General features: G+C 33.8%; 1 protein-coding gene across 1 annotated transcript in view; it reads right to left on the bottom strand.

Annotated features, from left to right (window-relative positions):
- LOC123563942 (uncharacterized) overlaps positions 1-26853 on the bottom strand; it is a 112997-nt gene that overhangs the window by 27078 nt on the left and 59066 nt on the right. Inside the window, exons 41-66 of the mRNA XM_053526403.1 lie at positions 26667-26825; positions 24529-24569; positions 23402-23427; positions 22999-23123; positions 22650-22802; positions 20358-20416; positions 19820-19945; positions 19460-19622; positions 19061-19225; positions 18708-18754; positions 17995-18011; positions 17635-17744; positions 17200-17337; positions 16343-16392; positions 15904-16020; positions 15117-15230; positions 9064-9177; positions 8223-8336; positions 7345-7458; positions 6506-6619; positions 5648-5761; positions 4773-4886; positions 3937-4050; positions 1965-2078; positions 1126-1239; positions 242-355 (exon numbers count right to left, since the gene is read on the bottom strand). Coding sequence (XP_053382378.1) covers positions 242-355; positions 1126-1239; positions 1965-2078; positions 3937-4050; positions 4773-4886; positions 5648-5761; positions 6506-6619; positions 7345-7458; positions 8223-8336; positions 9064-9177; positions 15117-15230; positions 15904-16020; positions 16343-16392; positions 17200-17337; positions 17635-17744; positions 17995-18011; positions 18708-18754; positions 19061-19225; positions 19460-19622; positions 19820-19945; positions 20358-20416; positions 22650-22802; positions 22999-23123; positions 23402-23427; positions 24529-24569; positions 26667-26825 — 2750 coding nt within the window. The remainder of the gene's footprint in view (positions 1-241; positions 356-1125; positions 1240-1964; positions 2079-3936; positions 4051-4772; positions 4887-5647; positions 5762-6505; positions 6620-7344; positions 7459-8222; positions 8337-9063; positions 9178-15116; positions 15231-15903; positions 16021-16342; positions 16393-17199; positions 17338-17634; positions 17745-17994; positions 18012-18707; positions 18755-19060; positions 19226-19459; positions 19623-19819; positions 19946-20357; positions 20417-22649; positions 22803-22998; positions 23124-23401; positions 23428-24528; positions 24570-26666; positions 26826-26853) is intronic.

The raw sequence follows: 26853 nt of genomic DNA on the forward strand, positions 1-26853 counted from the left end.
TACTATGGTAAGCGCATTTGATTACAGCAGATAAAGAAGTGAACAATAAACGGAGGACAGAATCAAGGAATTATTAAATGTTCACCGTAACTAGCGTGAAAAAATCTTATATTCGTTTTAATTACAAACCTTATGGAAGAAAATGCGTTTGATGACCGAAGGTTTGTCTTATTCACCGTGAACTGTTCTGCCAAAATGTTTTCATTTCAACAAATAACTTATTTTATTCTATGAAAATTACCCGTCTCACAGTTATGACCAGTATAGCCAGTAACGCACTTGCACTCGTAACCGTTGACTTTATCCACACACGTTGCATCATGTTTGCACGGATTAGTACTGCAGTCATCGATATCTATAAATTAAGAATTAATGTAGTCAACATATAGAGTAGATATAAAGTACGAAAATAGATAAAATGCAGTGCAAGGAAATATTATAAAAGGATTTATGCGTCAAGAAAATGCTCTGGAATAAATAAATTCATTACGAAAGAAGCCCAGTAAAAGCACAAATGTTTGATAAGGTCAGTGTAGAAGGCAATTTTATTTTCATGTTTAATTTGCAAAGCTTAAGAAATCTCATGTGTTTCATGAGGTATAGATTCTGGTATTTATCCAAATTTCTTTTTTAAAAAAAATTCCTTTACATTTAGAGTGACAAACAAAATTTTAGTTGTTTCACTGTCCAGTCATGATAAGTAGAGCAGATAATACAGTTATACGTGTGATCGATGACTTTATCAGCACATGATTCACAATTTTCGCAAATATTAGTACTACAGTCATTGGTATCTAAACATAGAACATGAAATGCAGTTTATAAAATAACTACATGTATGAAGTAGGAAAGTGAATAAAAGTCCAATTAGAAGCAGATATACTATGGTAAGCACATTATATTTGACTACAGCAGATGAAGAAGTGAACATTACACTGAAGATAAAATCAAGGAAGGGTCAATTGTTAGCCATAGCAAGCGTTAATAACAATGTTATATTATTCTTTATTTATAAACCTTATGCAAGAAAATGCGTTTCACGACGGACAGATTGTAGTATTCACCAGGAAACACAAATATCGTCTTCATTTCGACAAAGAACTCATTTGTTTCATTGAAAATTACCTGTCTCACAGTCATGACCAGTATACCCAATAACGCAGTTGCACTTGTAATCGTTGATTTTATCCACACACCTTGCACCATGTTTGCAAGGATTTGTACTGCAGTCATCGATATCTATACATTAAGAATTAATGCAGTAAACATATAGAGTAGATATAAAGTACGAAAACAGACAAAATGCTGTGCAAGGAAATATTACAAGAAGTATTGCTCTGGAATGAATCAAATTCATTACGAAAGAAGCAAAGTGAAAGTAAAAATCTTGGATAAGGTCAGTGTGGAAGGCAATTTTGTTTTCGTGTTTAATGCATAAGAACGCTCATGTGTTTCATAAAGTTAAGATTCTGGTATTTATCGCTTTGGTTGCAAAATTTCTTTTCATTTCGAGTGTAAATGAGCTGTTTCACATTCACGACCAGTATAGAAGGAAGTACTGGTACACATGTAATTGTTGACTTTATCAAGAAATGTTGCACCCTTTTTATGCAAAAATTTGTATTGCATTGATATATACACATAGGTTATGAAATGCATATTATGAAATATTTAACAATATGAATAAAGTGAATAAAAGTCTTATTAGATAAGATATATTATGGTAAGCGCATTTGATTACAGCAGATAAAGAAGTGAACAATAAACGGCTGTTCAAGGAATCAAGAAAGGATTAAATGTTCGCCGCCTTAACTAGCGTGAGCAAAATCTTACATTCGTTTAAATTACAAACCGTATGGAAGAAAATGCGTTTGATAACCAAAGGTTTGTCTTATTCACCGGGAACTGTTCTGCCAGAATGTTTTCATTTTAACAAATATCTTATTTTATTCTTTGAAAATTACCTGTCTCACAGTTATGACCAGTATAGCCAGTAACGCACTTGCACTCGTAACTGTTGACTTTATCCACACACGTTGCATCATGTTTGCAAGGATTTGTACTGCAGTCATCGATATCTATGCATTAAGAATATAAGCAAGATACAGAGTAGATATTAAGGTATTGGACCCCTAATAGTAATGTTTAAAAAATAGCATTTGCTTGGTATATTCTTAAAGTTGACCATGTTTCACACTGTATTGCAAATTTCAGACAACTTTTACCGTGCCGTTTTTTTTGTAAATTTTGTATAATGTATGGTATTTCCTCACGCTCAAGAAGAGACAAATTTCATTGTGATGGCCACTATCTAAAACGTCTGCAGAGAATTCATTACAGCACTAATTTTGATAAAAGAAACATCAAACTGTTGTTAAACAATTATAAAACACAAAATAAAACTGTAAAAATAATTTTTTCTAGGGTGCTTCAAGTAAACATATTTAATGAGACAGAATTCTAACTCCAACATTGAAAAATTAAGGTCGAATCCTGTGGGTCTGTTTTGAATTTTGCTCACTTCATTCAAAAATGACCTTGGGGCAATAGTAAAACCTACCTGCATTTCTTCCACAATATGTAATCTAAAGAATGAAGGCAAAATAGAGAACTTTTACCGCACGTAACTCAGTATTTTTAAAGATGTCTAACTATACCTCTCCTGATTCAGAGGTAAATTCACATTGAAGAGCAAAAAATCGCTTATAAAGTTGTTTTTCCCACTTTTGTACAACACATACATAATTAGTCTTCAAAGAAGTAAAAACTTACTAGAAAAAAAGAAAACATGGAGAGAAAAAATTTGGTCCCAGTGGGGTTTGAACCTACGCCCCCCCCTGAAAATTGCTGTCGAAGTAGGTTTATGGTAGGAATTGAATACTCTTCAAAAAGGAGATACTCTATTACGGGTCCAATACCTTAAGTCAGAAAATAGATAAAATGCAGTGCAAGCAACTATTATAAAAGGAATTATGCGACAACAAAATGCTCTGGAATGAATCAAATTCATTACGAAAAAAATACAATAAAAGCAAAATGTTTGATAAGGTCAGTGTAGAAGGCAATTTTGTTTTCATGTTTAATTTGCAAAGCTTAAGAAATCTCATGTGTTTCATGAGGTATAGATTCTGGTATTTATCGGAATTTGTTTTCAAAAAAAAAATCCTTTTCACCTATAGTGACAAACAAAACTGTAGTTGTTTCACTGTCCAGTCATGACAAGTAGAGCAGATAATACAGTTATACGTGTGATCGATGACTTTATCAGCACATGATGCACAATTTTTGCAAATATTAGTACTACAGTCATTGATATCTAAACATAGGTTATGAAATGCAGTTTATGAAATAATTACATGTATGAAGTGGGAAAGTGAATAAAAGTCCAATTAGAAGCAGATATACTATGGTAAGCACATTTGACTACAGCAGATGAAGAAGTGAACATTACACTGAAGATAAAATCAAGGAAGGGTTAATTGTTAGCCATAGCAAGCGTTCATAACAATGTTATATCATTCTTTATTTATAAACCTTATGCAAGAAAATACGTTTCACGACGGACAGATTGTAGTATTCACCAGGAAACACAAATATCGTCTTCATTTCGACTAAGGGGGCCTCCGTGGCCGAGTGGTTAGAGTCGTTGACTTCAAACCATTTGACCCTCATCGATGTGGGTTCGAAACCTCATTTGGGGCGTAGAATTCTTCACGTGAGGAAGCCATCCAGCTGGCTTACGGAAGGTCGGTGGTTCTACCCAGGTGCCCGCTCGTGTTGAAATAGTGCACGGAGGGGCACCTGGGGTCTTCCTCCACCATTAAAGCTGGAAAGTCGCCATATGACCTAAAATTGTGTCGGTGCGACGTTAAACCCAACAAAATAAAATAAATAAATCATTTCGACTAAGAACTCATTTGGTTCTTTGAAAATTACCTGTCTCACAGTCATGACCAGTATACCCAATAACGCAGTTGCACTTGTAATCGTTGACTTTATCCACACACCTTGCACCATGTTTGCAAGGATTTGTACTGCAGTCATCGATATCTATACATTAAGAACTAAAGCAGTCAACATATAGAGTAGATATAAAGTACGAAAACAGACAAAATGCAGTGCAAGGAAGTATAAGAAGTATTGCTCTAAAATGAATCAAATTCATTACGAAAGAAGCAAAGTGAAAGCAAAACTCTAGGATAAGGTCAGTGTGGAAGGCAATTTTGATTTTGTGTTTAATTTGGAAAGCATAAGAACGCTCATGTGTTTCATAAAGTTAAGATTCTGGTATTTATCGCTTTGGTTGCAAAATTTCTTTTCATTTCAAGTGTAAATGAGCTGTTTCACATTCACGACCCGTATAGAAGGAAGTACTGTTACACATGTAATTGTTGATTGTATCAAGAAATGTTGCACCCTTTTTATGCAAAAATTTGTATTGCATTGATCTTTACACATAGGTTATGAAATAGATATTATGAAATATTTAACAATATGAATAAAGTGAATAAAAGTCTTATTAGATAAGATATACTATGGTAAGCGCATTTGATTACAGCAGATAAAGAAGTGAACAATAAACGGAGGACAGAATCAAGGAAGGATTAAATGTTCGCCTTAACTAGCGTGAAAAAATATTATATTCGTTTAACTTACAAACCGTATGGAAGAAAATGCGTTTGATGACCGAAGGTTTGTCTTATTCACCGGGAACTGTTCTGCCAGAATGTTTTCATTTTAACAAATATCTTATTTTATTCTTTGAAAATTACCTGTCTCACAGTTATGACCAGTATAGCCAGTAACGCACTTGCACTCGTAACTGTTGACTTTATCCACACACGTTGCATCATGTTTGCAAGGATTTGTACTGCAGTCATCGATATCTATGCATTAAGAATATAAGCAAGATACAGAGTAGATATTAAGTCAGAAAATAGATAAAATGCAGTGCAAGCAAATATTATCAAAGGAATTATGCGACAACAAAATGCTCTGGAATGAATCAAATTCATTATGAAAGAAGCACAGTAAAAGCACAAATGTTTGATCGGGTCAGTGTAGAAGGCAATTTTGTTTTCATGTTTAATTTGCAAAGCTTAAGAAATCTCATGTGTTTCATGAAGTATAGATTCTGGTATTTATCGAAATTTATTTTGAAAAAAAAAATATTTTACACCTAGATTGACAAACAAAGGTTTAGTTGTTTCACTGTCAAGTCATGACAAGTAGAGCAGATAATACAGTTATACGTGCGATCAATGACTTTATCAGCACATGATGCACAATTTTGCAAATATTAGTACTACAGTCATTGATATCTAAACATAGGATATGAAATGCAGTTTATGAAATAACTACATGTATATAGTTGGAAAGTGAATAAAAGTCCAATTAGAAGCAAATATACTATGGTAAGCACATTTGACTACAGCAGATGAAGAAGTGAACATTACACTGAAGATAAAATCAAGGAAGGGTTAATTGTTAGCCATAGCAAGCGTTAATAACAATGTTATATTATTCTTTATTTATAAACCTTATGCAAGAATATGCGTTTCACGACGGACAGTTTGTAGTATTCACCTGGAAACACAAATATCGTCTTCATTTCGACTAAGAACTCATTTGTTTCTTTGAAAATTACCTGTCTCACAGTCATGACCAGTATACCCAATAACGCAGTTGCACTTGTAATCGTTGACTTTATCCACACACCTTGCACCATGTTTGCAAGGATTTGTACTGCAGTCATCGATATCTATGCATTAAGAATTAAAGAAGTCAACATATAGTGTAGATATAAAGTAAGACAACAGATAGAATGCAATGCAGAAAGATATTGTAAGAGGAATTATGCAACAAAAAGTGCTAAGAAATAAATCAAATATATTATAAAAGAAGCAGAGTACTTTGATAATGTCAGTGTGGAAGGCAATTTCGTTGCCTTGTTTAATTTGCAAAACAAATGAAAGCTCATATGTTTCACGAGGCATAGGTTCTTGTGTTTATCGACATTTCTTTTTGCCAAAATCCTTTTCACTTAGAGTGACAATTAACTGTTTGTCATTCATGACCAGGATAGCCGGAAATACCGGTATACGTATCCTCGTTGACTTTATCAATTCATGTTGTTCCATTTTTGCACAGATGCATACAACAGTCATTGATTTCTAAAATATTCATGAAATACAGTTTATTATAAAACTACAAATAAGTTGTTGGAAAGCGAATGAAAGTGCAACTAAAATAAGAGATACTATGTTGATCTCCTTTGGCTAGAACGGGTAAAAAAATGAAAAATAAACTGAGGACAGACTCAGGGAAACATTAAATGTTCGCTTACAGCTAAAATGGATAATAATTATTTTACATTCTTGTTAATTTATAAACCTAATGCAAGAAAAAGCGTATCAGGACTGAAGGTTTGTACCATTCATCCGGAATTCGCCGGCAAAAATGTTTCCATTTTGACTAAGAATTCATTTTGTTCTTTGAAAATTACCTGTGTCACAGTCATGACCAGTATACCCAATAACGCAGTTGCACTTGTAATCGTTGACTTTATCCACACACCTTGCACCATGTTTGCAAGGATTTGTACTGCAGTCATCGATATCTATACATTAAGAATTAATGCAGTCAACATATAGAGTAGATATAAAGTACGAAAACAGACAAAATGCAGTGCAAGGAAATATTATAAGAAGTATTGCTCTAAAATGAATCAAATTCATTACGAAAGAAGCAAAGTGAAAGCAAAACTCTTGGATAAGGTCAGTGTGGAAGGCAATTTTGTTTTCGTGTTTAATTTGGAAAGCATATGAACGCTCATGTGTTTCATAAAGTTAAGATTCTGGTATTTATCGCTTTGGTTGCAAAATTTCTTTTCATTTCGAGTGTAAATGAGCTGTTTCACATTCACGACCAGTATAGAAGGAAGAACTGTTACACATGTAATTGTTGACTGTATCAAGAAATGTTGCACCCTTTTATGCAAAAATTTGTATTGCATTGATATCTACACGTAGGTTATGAAATAGATATTATGAAATATTTAACAATATGAATAAAGTGAATAAAAGTCTTATTAGATAAGATATACTATGGTAAGCGCATTTGATTACAGCAGATAAATAAGTGAACAATAAACGGAGGAGAGAATCAAGGAAGGATTAAATGTTCGCCTTAACTAGCGTGAAAAAATCTTACATTCGTTTAAATTACAAACCGTATGGACGAAAATGCGTTTGATGACCGAAGGTTTGTCTTATTCACCGGGAACTGTTCTGCCAGAATGTTTTTATTTTGAACAAATATCTTATTTTATTCTTTGAAAATTACCTGTCTCACAGTTATGACCAGTATAGCCAGTAACGCACTTGCACTCGTAACCGTTGACTTTATCCACACACGTTGCATCATGTTTGCAAGGATTTGTACTGCAGTCATCGATATCTATGCATTAAGAATATAAGCAAGATATAGAGTAGATATTAAGTCAGAAAATAGATAAAATGCAGTGCAAGCAAATATTATATTAAAAGGAATTATGCGACAACAAAATGCTCTGGAATGAATCAAATTCATTATGAAAGAAGCACAGTAAAAGCACAAATATTTGATCGGGTCAGTGTAGAAAGCAATTTTGTTTTCATGTTTAATTTGCAAAGCTTAAGAAATCTCATGTGGTTCATGAGGTATAGATTCTGGTATTTATCGAAATTTGTTTTTAAATAAAAATCCTTTACACCTAGAGTGACAAACAAAATTTTAGTTGTTTCACTGTCAAGTCATGACAAGTAGAGCAGATTATACAGTTATACGTGCGATCGATGACTTTATCAGCACATGATGCACATTTTTTGCAAATATTAGTACTACAGTCATTGATATCTAAACATAGGATATGAAATGCAGTTTATGAAATAATTACATGTATGAAGTGGGAAAGTGAATAAAAGTCCAATAAGAAGCAGATATACTATGGTAAGCACATTTGACTACAGCAGATGAAGAAGTGAACATTACACTGAAGATAAAATCAAGGAAGGGTTAATTGTTAGCCATAGCAAGCGTTAATAACAATGTTATATTATTCTTTATTTATAAACCTTATGCAAGAAAATGCTTTTCACGACGGACAGTTTTTAGTATTCACCAGGAAACACAAATATCGTCTTCATTTCGACTAAGAACTCATTTGGTTCTTTGAAAATTACCTGTCTCACAGTCATGACCAGTATACCCAATAACGCAGTTGCACTTGTAATCGTTGACTTTGTCCACACACGTTGCACCATGTTTGCAAGGATTTGTACTGCACTCATCGATATCTATGCATTAAGAATTAAAGCAGTCAACATAAAGAGTAGATATAAAGTAAGACAACAGATAAAATGCAATGCAAAAAGATATTGTAAGAGGACTCATGCGACAAAAAATGCTACGAAATGAATCAACTTCATTGCGAAAGAAGCAGAGTACTTTGATAAGGTCAGTGTGGAATGCAATTTTGTTTCCTTGTTTAATTTGTAAAACAAATGAAAGCTCATGTGTTTCATGAGGTATAGGTTCTTGAGTTTATCGACATTTCATTTTGCCAAAATCCTTTTCACTTAGAGTGACAATTAACTGTTTGTCATTCATGACCAGGATAGCCGGAAATACCGGTACACATGTACTCATGGACTTTATCAATTCATGTTGTACCATTTTTGCAAAGATGCATACTACAGTCATTGATTTCTAAAAATATTTATTACACAACTACATATAAGTTGTTGGAAAGCAAATGAAAGTGCAACTAAAATAAGAAATACTATGTTGAGCTCATTTGGTTTGATTGGCTAAAAAAGTGAACAATTAACTGAGGACAGACTCAGAGAAACATTTAATGTTCACTTACAGCTAAGTGGATAATAATTTTACATTGTTGTTAATTTATAAACCTAATACACGAAAACGCGTATCAGGACAGAAGGTTTGTACCATTCATCGGGAATTTGTCGGCAAAATTGTTCACGTCTTGACTAAGAATTCATTTTGTTCTTTGAAAATTACCTGTCTCACAGTCATGACCAGTATAGCCAATAACGCAGTTGCACTGGTAATCGTTGACTTTATCCACACACGTCGCATCATTTTTGCAAGGGTTTGTACTGCAGTCATCGATATCTAAGCATTAAGAATTAGGGCAGTCAACAGATAGAGTAGATATAAAGTATGAAAATATATAAAAATGCATTATAAAGTGATATTAGTATGCTGAGCACATTTTACTAGAGCGGACAAGGAAGTGAACAATAACCTGAGGACAAAATCAAAGAAACTTTAAATGTTCACCTTAGCTAACGTGGATAATAGTTTTATACTGTTGTTAATTTATAAACCTTATATACGAAAACGCATATCATGTCGGAAGGATTTTAGCTTCCATCGGGAATTGGCCTGCGAAAATGTTTTCAGTTTGACTAAGAGCTCATTTTGTTCTTTTAAAATGACCTGTCTCACAGTCATGACCAGTATAACCAATAACGCAGTTGCACTGATAATCGTTGACTTTATCCACACACGTCGCATTATTTTTGCAAGGGCTTGTACTGTAGTCAATGATATCTAAGCATAGGACAGTCAATAGATAGAGTAGGTATAAAGTAGGAAAATATATAAAAGTGCTGTGCAAAGAGATAGTACTATGCTGAGCACAATTGACTAGAGCGGATAAAAAAGTGAACAATAAACTGAAGACAGAATTAAAGAAAAATAAAGTAGCTAACGTGGATAATAATTTTATATTCTTGTTAATTTATAAACCTTATACACAAAAACGCATATCATGACGGAAGTATTAATTGTAACATTCATCGGCATCGGGAATTGGCCTGCAAAAACCTTTTCATTTTGACTAAGATCTCACTTTGTTCTTCGACAATCACCTGTGTCGCAGTCATGACCGGTATAGCCAATAGCGCAATTGCACTTGTAATCGTTGACTTTATCCACACACGTTGTACCATTTTTGCAAAGATTTGTACAGCAGTCATCAATATCTAAGCATTAAGATAAATGCAGTCGCAGTCAACAGATAGAGTTGACATAAAGTAGGAAAATATATCAAAATGTAGTGCAAAGAGATATTCAAAGAGATAGAGATATACGGCAACAAAATGCTCCAAAAGGAATTAAATTCATTACGAAAGAAGCACAGTAAAACCAAATATTTTTTGTTAGGTCACTGTTGAAGGAAATTGCATTTTCGTATTTAATTTGCAAAACAAAAGAAAACTTATGTTTCATGAGGCATAGATTCTTGCATTTATTGAAAACCTCCTTTTTCAATTAGAGTTACAATTAGCTGTTTACCAATCATTACCGATGTACACTACACGTGTAATCGTTGATTTTATCCACACATATTGCACCATTTTTGCAAAGATTCTTACTACAGTCATTAATATCTAAACACAGTTTATGAAATACAGTTCAATACAGTTAATTACATATATGAAGTAGGAAAGCGAATAAAGGTACATTTAAAAAAGATATACTATGCTGAATATATTTGACTACGGCAGATAAGTGGACAATAAACTGAGGATAGAATCAAGGAAAGATTATTTGTTCGCTTAGCTAACATTCATAATAATGTTATATTCTTGTTCTTTTATAAACCTTATGCACGAAAACGCATTTCATTTCTGAAGGTATGTAGCATTCATCGGGAATTGCAAAAATGTTTCCGTTTTGAATAAGACTTCATTTGTTCTTTTAACTTTTACACTTTTTACAAAGATTTGTACTACATTTGAACATTCATTGATCTGTAGGTATATGTAGGAGTAAACTGGTAATGGACGAACAATTTCAGTTCAAAGAATTATTTTAAGAAAAGCTATGCAATGACATAATATTTTGAAGTAAGCAATCATGTACGAAAGAAGCACAGAACTTTTGCTTGGGCCAGTTTGGAAAGCAAGTTTACTTTTTTCTGTAAAAGTTGCAGAACTGAAAAAGCCCATGCGTTTCATGATGTATGGGTACTGGTCGTTATTGAAGTGTGTTCACTTAGAGTGACAATTACCTGTTTCACAGTCATGATCGGCATAGCCGTAAATACAGTTACATATTTAGTCATATACAAACACGTTACACATTTTTTGCAATGATTTGGGTTTTTTTTGTTGGATTAAACGTCGCACCGACACATGATAGGTCATATGGCGACTTTCCAGCTTTAATGGTAGAGGAAGACCACAGGTGTCCCTCCGTGCATTATTTCATCACGAGCGGGCACCTGAGTAGAACCACCGACCTTCCGTAAGCCAGCTGGATGGCTTCCTTACATGAAGAATTCAACGCCCCGAGTGAGGCTCGAACCCACATTGATGAGGGGCGAGTGATTTTGAAATCAGCAACCTTAACCACTCGGCCACGGAGCCCCCTGCAATGATTTGTACTACAGTAATTGATACCTAGGTAATATGATTAAAGCAGTAAACTGATGTGGTATATATAACAGAGAAACAACATTTCAATTCAAAGAAGTATTATAAGACACATTTTGCAACAATACAACATTAAGAAGTAAGCAATCATTTAAGAAAGAAGCACAAAAGCTTTGCTTAGGCCAGTGTGGAAGGCAGAAGAACATGAAAAACAAACATGCGTTTCATGATGTACGGTTTCTGGTATTTATCGAAATTTGCTATGCAACCATCCTTTCACTTAAGGTGATAATTATCTGTTTCACAGTCATGACCATTATAGCCGGAAATACAGTTACACACGTAATCGAATGACTTTATTTACACATGTGGCACCATTTTAGCCACAATACAATATCAAGAAGTAAGCAATCATTTAAGAAAGAAGCACAGAAACTTTGCATAGGCCAGAGTAGAAGGCAGCAGGAATTGTCAAATCATGCATTTCATAATGTACGGTTCCTGGTCCTTTCGCTTAAGGTGGTAATTACCTGTTTCACAGTCATGACCAGTATAGCCGAAAATACAGTTACACATGTAATCGTTGACTTTATCCACACATGTTGCACCATTTTTGCAAGGATTCGTCCTGCAGTCATTGATATCTAAACATTGTTATGAAAAAATACTTATATCAAGCCGGAAAGCGACTAATAGTGCAGCGTAAATACAATGGGCAATACGGAATAAATCAGTTAACAGATATAGCAGATATAAGGGAGTATGAAAATTCAGTTCAAATAAATAACTCAAGAGCAATTTATCAACAGCAAATTATCTTGAAGAAAATCAATCAAATATAAATCAATAAAGAAGGAAGTACAGTTACAACCAAACGCATTGTTTTGGCCAGTGTGGAAGGCACTTGCTTTTTCTTGTTAAATTTGCTGACCTAAAAATAGCCCATGCCTATCATGATGCACGGTTTTGGGTATTGATCTAAGTTTGTTCTGCAAACAAACCCTTTCCACATGGAACGCATATTATAAATTATCGGCATCTGGAAAGGATCGGCGACCTTGCTACGCCAGTGAGATGGCAAAGATTTTCTTAATCTAGTGACTTTCCTAATAATTATGCAGTACTGAAGGAAACTAGTTTGTATTCTGATGTTAAGTAATCTTTGTTCTACGAATTATAAAATCGCGTAAATGTTAGGGACGTATTTTGTTAGTTTAAAAATACCTGTTTCACAGTCATGACCAGTATAACCGGAATGCAGTTGCATATGTATTCGTTGACCTTATCAGCACATGTTGCACCATTTTTGCAAGGAGTGGTACTACAGTCATTGATATCTAGGAATTATGAATGAAAGAAGTGAACATATATAAAGGAGGAATACAAACTTCAGTTCAAAGAAACATTTTGAAAGCAATTTTGCAACTACAGAAGAACAAATTGAAGAAAAAATAATAATAGAGAAGCTCTGTAGCAAGCGATATCACTGTTTATGCCAGCATAGAAATAAAGGAAGCTGACTTATTACATGGTCTTTACCGATATATTTCTATGAAATATAACAAGAGGTGTCGATGTCACAGACAGCAACACTAGACTATACTAAAGTTTTTTTCAGAAAAAGTCAAACTACTAAAAAAGACACAAAGAAGTACAAAGGGGCAAACTGGCTGAGTTGTATAACCTTCCTCTCTTATTACGCTTTATGAGATAACAGATTACAACAAAAAGTTGAGAAAGGGGGCATACGGGTTCAAATTCAAAAGAAAACCAGAGTCATTGGACCTGTGCGTTGTATGTCATGTCATCATCGAAAAGTAGAGTTTTAAGTTTCAATTCATTCTCACTAGTGGTAACTAAGATCACACACAAACATTAATAAAAAAATGTCTAAGTAAAAGAAATTTATTTTTTATATCAAATATAACATGTTGTTCTTATTTATGCCTATACTTAAAGACACACCAAGGCTTAGATACTTACTTACCTAGTAAAAGAAAGGACACAAGCTTGCAAAATTGCATAATAGAGTAAGGAAACCTAAGCAATGCATGTCAGATCATAACAGTGAACAAGTGTGAGAAATTGCAATCATTTCCCATGAATTGTTTCCGAGATCCTAGCTTTCATACAAGGCATTATATAAATGCCAAGTCGAAAACATAGGCATAATCTTTTATAATTGTAAAATAAATAAAAGTTATGGAACCCGTGCAGTTCATGTTAATTTATGACACCGAAGAAGTCTGGGAGGTTTCAATCCATTCCCACAGATGGTTACTGAGATCTACTCTACAAACAAAACTGTTCAAAAATTAACAATCGTTTAGACGTAGAATGCATACTGTAATTTGAGAAATACAGTTTCACAATCATGACTAGCATAGCTGTAAACAGTCACACATATAATCGATGATTTTGTTTGCACACATGTTGCAGCAATTTTGCAAAAATTTGTTCTATAGTAATTTACGTCGAGAGATTACTAGTATCTATTACAGGTGTGAACAGATTTAATGCAGGAACACAAACTTTCGTTCATGGAAATATCATAAGAACAATTATAGAACAACACAATATTATTAGTCAACCAAAAAAGAAAAGAATCACATTTACAAGCGAAAGCTTTTATTTTGAGAGTGTTGAACGAACAGATATTATGAAAATCTAATGCATGTCATTGATATACAGGCATAATGACTTAAATGAGTGAGCAGATACAAAGGAATAACACAACTTGCAGCTCAAAAAGTATTAAGTACAGTAACTATGCAGCTACACGACACTATGAAAGAAAACAACGTTTTAAGAAAGAAGCACAGTAACCTGCCATCCCTTATATGTCATTTTGAATTAGATCGCATATTGTAAATTGACAATTACAGAGAAGTATAGCTGGAAACACGGCTACACATCTATAATTGTTGACTTTATCGAAGCATGTTGCACAATATTTGCAAAGCATTCTACTAAAGTCATTAATATCTATCTTTTCTTATGAAGTCAGTCCACATACATATCAAAGAAATGAATAATAGTTCAAATCCTTTAAAAAGATAAACTGCTGCACAGATATAACACGAGTACCAGATCATAAAATAAAAATTGGAAGATAACGAGAAAAGGCTTGCCTGTGTCAAGTTATAGAGCTAGATTTTCTTTGTAAATTCGAAGACAAGGAACTTCGTTACATGGTGTAAAATTAAAGACATTTATAGTATATGTTCTGTGAAAAAATAAAATTCTCTTTTGCGCCGAACACATATTGTACAGTGATAATTAACTGTTTAACAGTCATGGCCAGTATGGACAGAAATGCAGTTACACATGGAATGGTTGACTTTATTCATACATGTTGCACCATTTTCCCAAGGATTTGTACTAAAGTTCTCGATGTCTATGCATTGTTTATTAAAGAAGTTAACAGATTAACAGATGTAAAGTAAGAACGGAAATATAAATTTGAAGATAACACAGCAATTATGCACAAAAGACTTGATAACAACACCAGAAGTAAAAGAAATAAGAAGAATGTCCAGTTACAAGCGAAAGCATTGATAAGCCAGTATGGAAGGCTATTCTATCTATACACTTGCATAATAATCTTAGCAAATATGTTTTATGATGCAAAAATAGACTCCCCAGGGAAATCTGAATAGTTAAAATTACTTGTTTCACAGTCACGACCAGTATATCCGGTAACACAGTTGCACGTGTAATTGTTGACCTTATCAACACATGTTGCATCATTTTTGCAAGGATTGGTACTGCAGTCATCGATATCTAAGAATAGAAGAAATTGTAAATAGAAACAGATATTCAGGTATAGAACAGTCAATGACAATTAATAATCAACATTTACCCTGCTAAATTTCCAAAATGGACTGGTCTATCCTTCAATGTTGGCAGTGCCATTTATCATTCGAAGGGTGTTTACTGACAATTTACTGACTGAAAAGCGAACAGTGCAAACCATGGATGTTAGCTTAATCGCCTATTAAAGTTTCGAACAACTGGGCCCAGCAGGCTAAAGGTTAAGTTAAAAGGAAATATAACTGTAACCTGAATTTATATTCACATTGGATATAACATGCTGTTCCTAATTATGCTTATATTTAAGGTCTTGCTGTTCAACAACCATTAAAAATGAAAACAAAATATAAATGAGCCGTGCCATGAGAAAACCAACATAGTGGGTGTGCGACCAGCATGGATCCAGACCAGCCTGCGCATCCGCGCAGTCTGGTCAGGATCCATGCTGTTCGCTTTTAAAACCTACTGCAATTAGAGAAACCATTAGCGAACAGCATGGATCCTGACCAGACTGCGCGGATGCGCAGGCTGGTCTGGATCCATGCTGGTCGCAAACCCACTATGTTGATTTTCTCATGGCACGGCTCAAATATTTATATTGTGAGAACAATGAAGGTTTAACCTAAATGGCCTTTTCACTTACCAGTTGCGCACACCAAACCCGTGTATCCTGCTAGGCAATGACAAATGGGATTAGTCGCCTGATTTGCAATACAGCTTCCACCATTTAAGCAATGGAGTGTCTGACAAGGACCGAAGCCTGGAGATTTGAAATGAATTCATATAAGCACTTAAAGTTTAGAATAACTTCTATAATGCTTTCGATATAACATGTGAAACCATTAAATATATCAGTTTTTAAATCTTGTAAATTGTAAAGGCAAACAGTGTTCAATATATTTTAATAACTACTACTATGATTATTATTGCTTTGCATTTTGCATAGGGTAAAATATCTGAAAGTACGCGTTATAGGTTTGCGCTCTGCATTGAATAAAATATATGAGACTATGCAAAATGGGTTTGCATTGTGCCTCAGGTAAAATACCGAGTAGTTGGTTTGCATTTTGTTTTAAACTAACCAGTTTTACTTTCAACTTCTATCTTAAGATGTTTCTCTTCTCCACCGGATCTGAAAAAGAACGTAAATCCTGAAGTGGAATAGAACACTTTATGAAACCCTTTTCACTTAAGGCATCCGATTCACAAACAGGTAATGTTTCAGTGCCTGGTGACCCAGTATTTAAAGGTATCATTTGAAATATTTGTGCCTGCTGATCAAAAATTAGCAAATAAGATGACCGTAATAATATGCACAAATCAATACAGTCATGTTTTTTCTTTTATTGCGAAATGATAATCTTACACTATAATAACAGGATTTCTGTTGAAGTATCATTGAATACTATATAACATATTTTGTCAAGTATTTAATTTTTTTCTCATTCAGTAGACAACACACTTTCAGATGATACCAAATTATATGTACTAACCAAGCATCGAAATTTGAAATATTTTGAAGGAACTGTTATATAGAACTTGCTTTTTTGTGGACCGGATACCTTAAAGCTGTTTATTACTTCTTATAACAGTCATAAATTTCTAAAAAAGTAAAACAAAACTAAGTATATTCCTCACGACTGCGAAAACAGGTCTTAAGCGGGAATAAAACGTATCCAATCTATACCAGGCCCCGTGTTCACAAAATGTTTTTTGGTCTCGGAATATCTAATATCAATTTGACTGAAACTTCAATCTTAAATTGCAACTGAGACTGGCCTTCGTTACAGAACAGTCACGTGAAAATAGTTATTAACTTAATTTAGTTTTAATCATGCTGTTTAAATATAAAAGACAAATAAAGTTTCATTATCCACCTCAGCTGGGACTGAAAATGTTTTGTGCATTAGACAGTACTCTGTTCAGTTGACGTAATTACCCAGCGGAAATGCATAAATCCAGGGTTCCGCTGTTGCCCGTTTTGACAGCTACATCCGTTGTACATACATCATTGATTAAGCTTGTCTGGAAGACATGTACACCAGGTACGCCATTACCACACTCTCTTACTTGGGAACTACGTGCAAAGTATATAACCAGATCATTTTAGAAAGACGAATGAATTGTAGAATTAAATGCCGATAAATATTTCAGAGTAAATTGACTATAACATTAAGTGTAGAACCCTAGGATATGGGGTCTCAGTTTAAAAAGAATGAATAGTGATGTCAATCACAGAGATGAAGTAAAGATTTCGTGAACTTATTGTAACCAAGTTATTAAGTGTGGTCATATATTCCTCAATATATTCAGTAAATAAAAGTAAATGCGGTATGAAATACTTAATAAAAACATCAATACAATTTTACTATACCATTGTCCATCTGGTTGTTTAGCTGTGAAAACTGTATTATGACAAACTGTGTTTGGCTGACATAACACTTTTGACCCATCAGGAATATTTGTCTTAAAATATGGGTCAGTCTACAAAAGAAAAACATTTAAACTATGACTAAGCTAAATGTATATTATAGAAACACATGCTACTATATATATGTAAATAAAGTTAAAATTATCGTAAATTATCGTTAACATCTTGATTATGACGACGATAATGATGTATTAAGGTTATTTAAGCCAAAATGAAATTAATATTAACCAAACACGATGTATAGCGAAAATGTTATTTCAAAAACGCTTTATAATACGGAATAAGTTAATTATTTCCTCTTACCGTTCCAGAATGGTGCGCTGTAATATAAAAGAAATCATTAAATAGTGCAAATCATTTCAAAAACATACTCGCAATGAAAAATGGAAAATAAACATTGTCAAACAAATTGATAAAACAGCAAACAACAGATATTAACTAACCACCACTTTATGTGGTTTATGCTTAAAGCAAAAGCACAACATGTTTTCATATATCGTCATTACAATAAAGAGTTACTTTCAGACAATTTACTAAAAATGAATAGTGATGTCAGTCACAGAGATGAAATAATGATGTGCAAGGAATGACAAAACAGTACACATTTAATCTTTCTCCGAAATAATCATTCACGACAGTTTTACATTCGTTTTACATGATTGCTTTGTGTGTGTGCGCGTGTATGTGCACGTCTGCGTGCTGTAGGTTTCGTTTTGGGGAGGCTGCTTTTTTGGTACGTGGCATTCCCTGTTTGATATTTGTCTTTGTTTTTTTTTTGGCTACGAATCTAGGACCTTTAAATCAAACTAAAATAAGACCCCCGTGTATATCTGAGCGCTGTAAATCAGGGAATATTCTGCAATTGAATCGTCGTCTGTATCTTGCTCTGTCTTCCCACTAAAATTATTAACAGTCTTTTGGAGGAGTCCTCCCCAACATATGTTACCGATGGCGACTATAAACAAACACAATCATACTTGACAAGACTAGCAGAGTATATAAATCAAGAAACTTACTTTTAGGCCCTATTGTAATGTTTGTGCAAACTTCGTCGATGTTTACTCTAAAATACATAAGAACAGATAAAAAATACTTCATGCATTTTATAGTACATACAATCTCACATTGTACAAAGTTTATATCGTGTTTGACCTTTGAAATATAGACAAAAAGTGTGCCGCTATTCCAGAATGTATATGAAATTATAATTACACCACATAACCTGTATATGATGGTACTGACACGTATTGTATACGATAATGTTTTATACTAAAAGTTTGATTAACTGTTTCACAATAGTTTGTTCAATGAAAATTAATAATATATTTCTCTCTAATATTTCGCCGAGAACATAAACATCTGGTTTTACCCTTGCTCTGTCCCTTTGGTTGTAGTTTGTTGGCAAATCCTATGAGAACCTATCGGTCCCTTAAAGCATGTCTGAGCAATGTGTAGTGACGTATCAGAGCTGCTGGTCTGAAGCACTTTCTGAACTGGCGTTACCAAGTTAGAATCTTTATAACCGATTTTTGGACTGAAACATCAATGAAATTGTAAACAATGTATTATCAGCAGCAAAATATGTGTATTAGTTATATATTTTTATCTGTAGTATTTGTTATGACCTGTCTTTGTTTCAATGCTATCTCGGTTTTAAATGTTATCGTTAATTGATCGAAACTAAAGTCTCTCGTACCGATATAATAGATTTTCATACCTAAACAAATGAAAAGAGCTTGGTCAATACAAGAAAGGAATAAGAGCATACGGTTTGTCAGCTTCCCCATGATACGGTGAATTTATGCAACATTCGGTGTTTTCTTCACAATGCACATCGGTAGGGATAGCATAATTAATTTCGAAGTGCTGATTTCCTGTTGATGTTCCATTTAAATTGATAATTCCGGGTAAATCTTTGTTTTTATCCACAACTGAAAATATTATAAAGATTATTTGGATTTGTTATTCTTTACCTTACTATATCATGTTAGTGAAAATCGTGCAACATAGAAAGTATATTGTGCAAAGTATTTAAATAACTGATGACTTGTCCTCAGTTTATAAAGTGTACTTAAAATCAGATTTTGTTCGAAGGAAAATAACAAATATAATAAGGTTAGAAAATTACCGGTTTTACAGTCTGTGCCGGCGAAACCAGACGTGCAGATACAAGGCGACTTCGCAGGTGTTGACGTAAAATCTGCCACACATTTACCATCGTGTTCGCACGTGACTGAGCGACACGGCGATATCACTAGAGAAAGGAAAACTATAAGATGTATGTATTATGTATGTTAATTTCTTCTAGTTTAAAAGTAATCATGTGACGATTTGATAAAAGACGTTGTGTCTAAAATCATTCGTCCTCCATCTCTGATTCATGAGGGGAAGTTGGCATTACTTGCGGAGAACCGTTTTATACTGGTACAGAATCCAAGAACAATGGTTAGGTTAACTTCCTGCCATTGAATACCGGAAATGCTCTTAAAATCGACGTTAATACCAAACTAAACAAAATATTAAGGACACGTATGAACCTTTGCAGATAATTATAATATGTTTACAGAACAGAATAAAGGAAAACCAACCAACAAAAAAAAACAACAACAAAAAACAAACAAACAAACAAACAAAAAAAACCCCCAAAAAACAAACAGATGTTTTACCTTCCGTCTTAACGTTGTTTACTACTTTAATTGTGTAGCATCTGTTCTCGCCTTTTTTCCTGCAGAGAGCAAAGAAAGATTTGCATAAACTAGAACGGACACAAATAACATTGGCAGGGTTAGTTCATTCTCATCCATCAGATGTTCGTCAATATCCCGAGACGAACCTCTGATTTATTTCTGTCGTTTATTTGGTGAGCATGCGCACTCGTAATTACTACCGGGAGAAGTTTCAGCCAATCAATGTTTGCCACTATTTGGCACGCCGAATTGAAATTTCAAACAATATGTAAGCAAGGTAGTTGCTAACGATGGATAAAGGCGATATTCCATGATTGCGATTAATAAAGATTTATTTCTGTTATTCGATGTTAAGAAATTTACCTGAAGAAATAATAATATTCCTCGTAAGTCGGCATCGATATGAAAGGACGCGGTCACGCTTTTCACGGACGATTTTGATTGGTTCGCTACATTTTGTTGCGAAACGACACTGATTGGCTGAAACGTTTTACCTGTAATGTAACCAAACCACAAATATCGGCGAAATGTGCCAGAGGTTCATCCGGGGAACCACGGTAGACCTCTGGTATGCGAGAATGGGTTAGTTTAGTTTAGTTAATGTATGAGAACATGACCCCTATCCAGAGTGTGTGCATACATAGTACAAATGATAATATATGCATGCATGGGCATGATAACACTATGAATGGCTATATTAAGACGAGATAAATTAAGATCACATCAATTATCACTTGAAATATTTCTACAGGTTAACTTCGGACACGATATCAGCGATTTGCTCCGTCTACAAGTCTCAACAAAATGAAAAGATTAGACTGACAAATTGGAATGGTGGCAAGATATAGAGTGCACTAAAGTTCTGTTGATCACTGTAGATCGCAGCATTCTTCTGACAATCTAACATGGTACTGTAATACATCTGCAGTACTACAATATAATATCTTATTTGTAAATATGTACCATTACATATACACAGTTGTAGGTGTATATGTGAGATGTAAAATCACTTGACTTGCATTTATAGGTAAATGTTTTGTAAATACAATTTTACCGATTTTCACTTATTCGACTAATGTGCTAAAATGTTCAGAGTTAAACAGTGCTTTCATTTTAGAAGTGTTATAACTTTCAATAATATTAATAGGAAAGGATTTCTTTCTTTCTTTTCTAAGATAAAAACGTTCAAAACAAATACTTTATGATACTAATCCCCACTACATCAATACCTCACAATTCACAAAACGGTCACCTGTTGGGCCTTTTCTGCTGGCAGTTTATGGTTAACACATCTAAACCTGCTTAAACCTATTCCAAGGTCAGTTGGCAGTACGTTCAGAAAATGCTCATTTACATATCCTTTTATTTATATTTTAGTTCGGCATTATATAGATTAAACTGATAGCACAACCCTTTTTACTATTTTTGCAAGATTACAGTTTTTGTGTACTGATTGGTTTATCAAGTTCAATGATGCAATGTTTCTTCACTTTTATACAACCAGTTTGAGTGGAATATATCAGAATTCTGTAAATGCAATTACAAGTCATACAAAATAGTTGATAAATAAATCTTAAAAAAAGATCATTCTGTCTTTGATTAAGAATTTCAGCGGGGTATCTACCAAACTCGCCACACAGTATACATGTTGGCTAGGTTTTCTTAAAATTAAGTATATTTTTAATAAAACTGAATGAACATAGACTTTGCATTATCATATTTCTCAAATCAATAAACTTCAGAACCATACAATTTTATTAGAGCAACCCGATGGTTAAATAACTTAAGTTGCATATCTAATGGTAGTGCCAACTTTCTGGCTTTTTGTGGAACACGACTTTTGTTGTTTATTTTATCAACATTACTTTTCGCCTTATCAAATCTACCATCACTAGCAAAAGTCATACCAAAATAAACAAAGTCATCCAACAACTGACAAATTTTCCTCATTAAAATTAAATACAGGTTTGTCAACTAAGCGTTTTATGAATTGAACAAACGTGATATGAAATCTTTGCCAGATTGTTTACCATATCATAGAAATAAGAAAGCTTTGGCAAATAAATAGAAATGTAATATACTTAAATATAAATTATTTAATAACTCAATGTTATTATGAAAATATGTATATACAGTAATAATAATAATAATAATAATAATAATAATAAACATATCAATAGTGAATAATAATAATAATAATAATAATAAAAACAATAATGATAATAATAACAATAATACGCTTGACGTGAATAAGAATCGTATATTTGTTACCCTGGTAATGCTACTTGAAGACAAAGTTTATGATCGCCGTCGGCTAATGGAGGGACATACGATACGTCAGCAGTACAGTCCTTGGTTTGTACCTTACCATCAAAGATATGAACACCTTCAACTGGACTGGGACTTGTTTCAGTTAAAGTTGGGCTGAAATTTCGTTACAACAAATTTTCAAGATCGAAAATGCAAATATTTTTTATTAAAAGTTTCCCTTAGTAAACAAACACGAAAAGAAAAATATACGTTCTTCTACAAGTACTAAGCTTTAATGATTTACTTGATATTAGATATAACATACACTAGACTTTTCGTTTATCATCTTATAATTAGCGAATATATTTACCATTTGCCAACAAATGAGAACATATCTCCCTTCGTAAAATGCATATCAAAATGGCAAGACTTTTTGATTTCACATACAACGGTTGAATCAGTTTCAATTGTTGGTTGAAGAAAATATGGTTTTGTCTGCAAAAAAGACGACATAAACGTAAATTATTTAAAGAACATAATGGCATAACTACTTATGATTTTAAATTTCTATGTTTAAATCATGTATAGCTCATGTTTATAAAATGTTCAATATATACTTGTATGAGAAAATAAAACTACGGATGTGAGAAAATACGGAATGAAACGTTTCTATGTGCCATTGAAGCTATTTAGCAGTACTGTAAATATATATGACCTTTAACAAAATATGCATTCCAATTTTAATTTAAATGTTAAAGTGAAGTCTGTAATACCTTGTCTGTCTTGTCAACAGTTTCATCTGTAATACAAATTGAAACTTACATAACATACAAATAATGTATTATAAATTTATTGAATGGATGAACGGTCAATAGTCAAATATGTAGCCCGCAGTTTAAAGAACAGAAGTCCAATAATTCTGACTTTTGGCAGGTGAGCCATTTAATGAAAGCTTTATTACACGACAACATATATTATTTGATGTCTCATTTCTAAATTTTAACTGATCAGCCCATTAAACATGGGTCGAATATAGTCCGGTCAAATAGCACAGACTAGGGACTGGCGAATTATATAAGACGTCATGTAACAATAGGTTTTATACGAGTATGCTTGGAATAAATTCTATGAAAATAACAGGGTAGAAATAATAGAAAATGCTCCTTATGATTTCAGTACTGACACGGTAATCAATACAACTGAGCAGTAAAAAGGTGTTTCTCTCACAACAATTAATTCATTTATCAACAATAATGGCGCACAATAATAACAAATGCTGTGTCTTTCAGCTAAATAATGCACAAGAAAACGATGAAACGCACTCTCCTGGACGCTGTAAGAGTAGAAAGGGCATTGAACGACCACTTTGGCAGTACTGCAGGATGACTTCAGAAACTGTAAATCACTAAGCGTGCTTCTTTCGCTTCAGAATTTATAGCTTTAGCTTGGGTCTCGTTTAGTGGCAAGACTGTGATTCAATATTATCAACACAGCTTCTAATTTTAATTCCAAATAATAAAAAGAAACAACCTTATGTCATATAGCGCTTAGACTATATCCACGCGATTTGGCAAAAGAGTCGGTGTTCAGTCAAGCCAATGCATTAAGCATTTTATCTTTACTGTTGTTACAAACTTACACGTTTAATTCAAATCTCGCGATTGCAGAAGAGTTCTATACAGGCCCATAAATGTTATGACATTGATGTAAAAGAACAGATGGAGGAAACTCAACCAATAAAGTATAGCTAAAACATAACGATGTAACTGCTACGGATTTCAAATACTAAACATATATTCATATTTTTCCGTTTAAATATCAGTCAAACAATTCTCGTAGCCGGAACTATTGGTGATTTTTAATAAGACCGCTGCTTTCTACAGCAATCATAGCTACTTACTGATCACTTCAATCTTGACACAGAACTCGTCGTCAGTCAGGCTGTAAAATAGAAGTATGGTTTCAGTAACTCATTTAAAACTTTAAAATCAGAATTCCACACAGCGCGTTTCATAGCTTCAGTCTTACAAGACATGTTCGTCGAACAAAAAAAGAAAAGGAAACCCGACAGGATAGTCAGAACAACTGTTTGCTTTCGAAGATATCAATGACGGGTCGGTTAACTTTATTCATTTAATTTGTATTGATATCGACAAGTATTTCAAAATGCAAAATTATATGCTCAGTAGTGGCTATATAATGCTAGTGAGTGCGGCAAAAAGAAAGGAAGTTTTAGCGATGTTTTACTCTTGAAAATGCTAACCTAATATTGTAATTTACTGTGCATGCTATTCTTTTTTTTGTCATACGTTTCAGACTTCTGATAGCGTTTTGTTCTGTCTATCTAAATTAAGCCCTACACAAACAAAATATTCCGTACACAGACATAATGCCATGTCGTTTTCAATCTGACTAAACTTCTCGATAGATCTGATGACAGTCCATTCAAATTTTTCTTTCTGTATAATCGGATTTCCAATATCGCTTTTTTATTTCCGCCAATTTATTTTAATTTGAACAAACCAGACGACTCGTTTCAACATGCGTTTGGCTAAAAGGGACTGAACCAGTTTTTGGCTTCAATAATTTGTCTTTAGAATAAAACTTTCGTCATATTATAGACATATGAACATGTGATTTTGTTTCTAAACTATCTTATGAAATGTGAAATCAAGAAAAAAACTAGAGCTGTCACAGAAATGACAAATTTTACCCCCAAAATATGGCCTTGTCACACAACTAAGCCAATGTCAAAGCCGAACTTATTTGACCTTTGACCTACTGACCTCAAAATCAAAATAGGTCATCTGTTGGTCATGATCAACCTCTCTATGTAGTTTCATGATCCTAGGCCCAACCGTTCGCAAGCTATCATCTGGAAACCCTTTAACTGTTTCGTGTTATTGTGACCTTGACCTTTGACCTACTAACCTCAAAGTCGAATCTGACCTGTATTTTATTATGTTACACCTGTGTACAAAAAATTATGATCCTGGACCCAAGCGTTCTCAAGATACCATCCGGAAACCGTTTTACTGTTCCAAGTCACTGTGACATTGACCTTTGACTTACTAATCTCAGTCGAACATGACCTGTATTTTATCATGTTACACCTGTGTACAAAAAATTATGATCCTAGACCCAAGCATTCTCAAGTTATCATCCGGAAACCGTTTTACTGTTCCGAGTCACTGTGACCTTGAGTTTTGACCTACTAACCTCAAAGTCAAATTTGACCTGTATTTCATGATGTTACATCTGTGTACCAAAATTCATGATCCTAGGCCCAAGCGTTTTCAAGTAATTATCCGGAAACCGTTTCACTGTTCAGGGTCACTGTGACCTTGACCTTTGAACTACTGACCCCAAAGTAGAACTTGACCTGTATTTTCTGATGTTACACCTGTGTACCAAAAATTATTTAAATCGGTCAAGTTTTTCATGAGTTATCATCCGGAAACCATGAAAACCAACGGACCGACATACAGACCGACCGACAAGCTCACTCCTATATACACCCCCAAAACTTCGTTTTGTGGGGGTATAATCACGCCCGAGTCGGGAATCAAACCTAGGGCCGCCGCGGCAATAAATATTTTCCTGCGTTCTTGACCAATACACCACAGAGGAACACGTACTTATCGATGGTTAAACATAAAACTTTGTAATTAAGGCAGTATACCCCCGGTACCCCTTACAAACGTTTTTCAATTTTGAATCGAAAAAAGAAAAGAAACAACTACTTCTCATGTGTTTTTTTTCTATAGGTTTTTTTATTACAATTATAAACCCGTACGTGGTAATCACATATCGAAAGCTGTAATCACAGCTAAAATTTAGATATTTTTTAAACTTCTACTTCTACTGATTGGTGAACGTGAGTTTCAATAGCCTGTCCTCAGATCCAGTGCGTAACATTACTAGGAGAAGATTTTGATCAGATTATGATATTTTAAAACCAAATAAACAATAAAGAGGAATCGTCGCAAAAATGCATTTTAATGTCCATGATGATTTAAGGTAAAATGTATAATCTACCTGTTTAGACTTGCTTGCAAACACAATTGAAAATCACCAACAGCGTTAGGATTAACAACTGCATAACCTTGAAACTCTGTGCTGGAACTGCCAAGTTTTTTCCACTCTGGTGTCTCGGCAACAAGACGTGGGTCGTTAAATCCAAGAGAAACAGATGGCCTGAATTTACCAATATATAGATAAAAAT

Source organism: Mercenaria mercenaria, chromosome 1, assembly GCF_021730395.1.
Source record: "Mercenaria mercenaria strain notata chromosome 1, MADL_Memer_1, whole genome shotgun sequence".
NCBI lineage: Eukaryota > Metazoa > Mollusca > Bivalvia > Venerida > Veneridae > Mercenaria > Mercenaria mercenaria.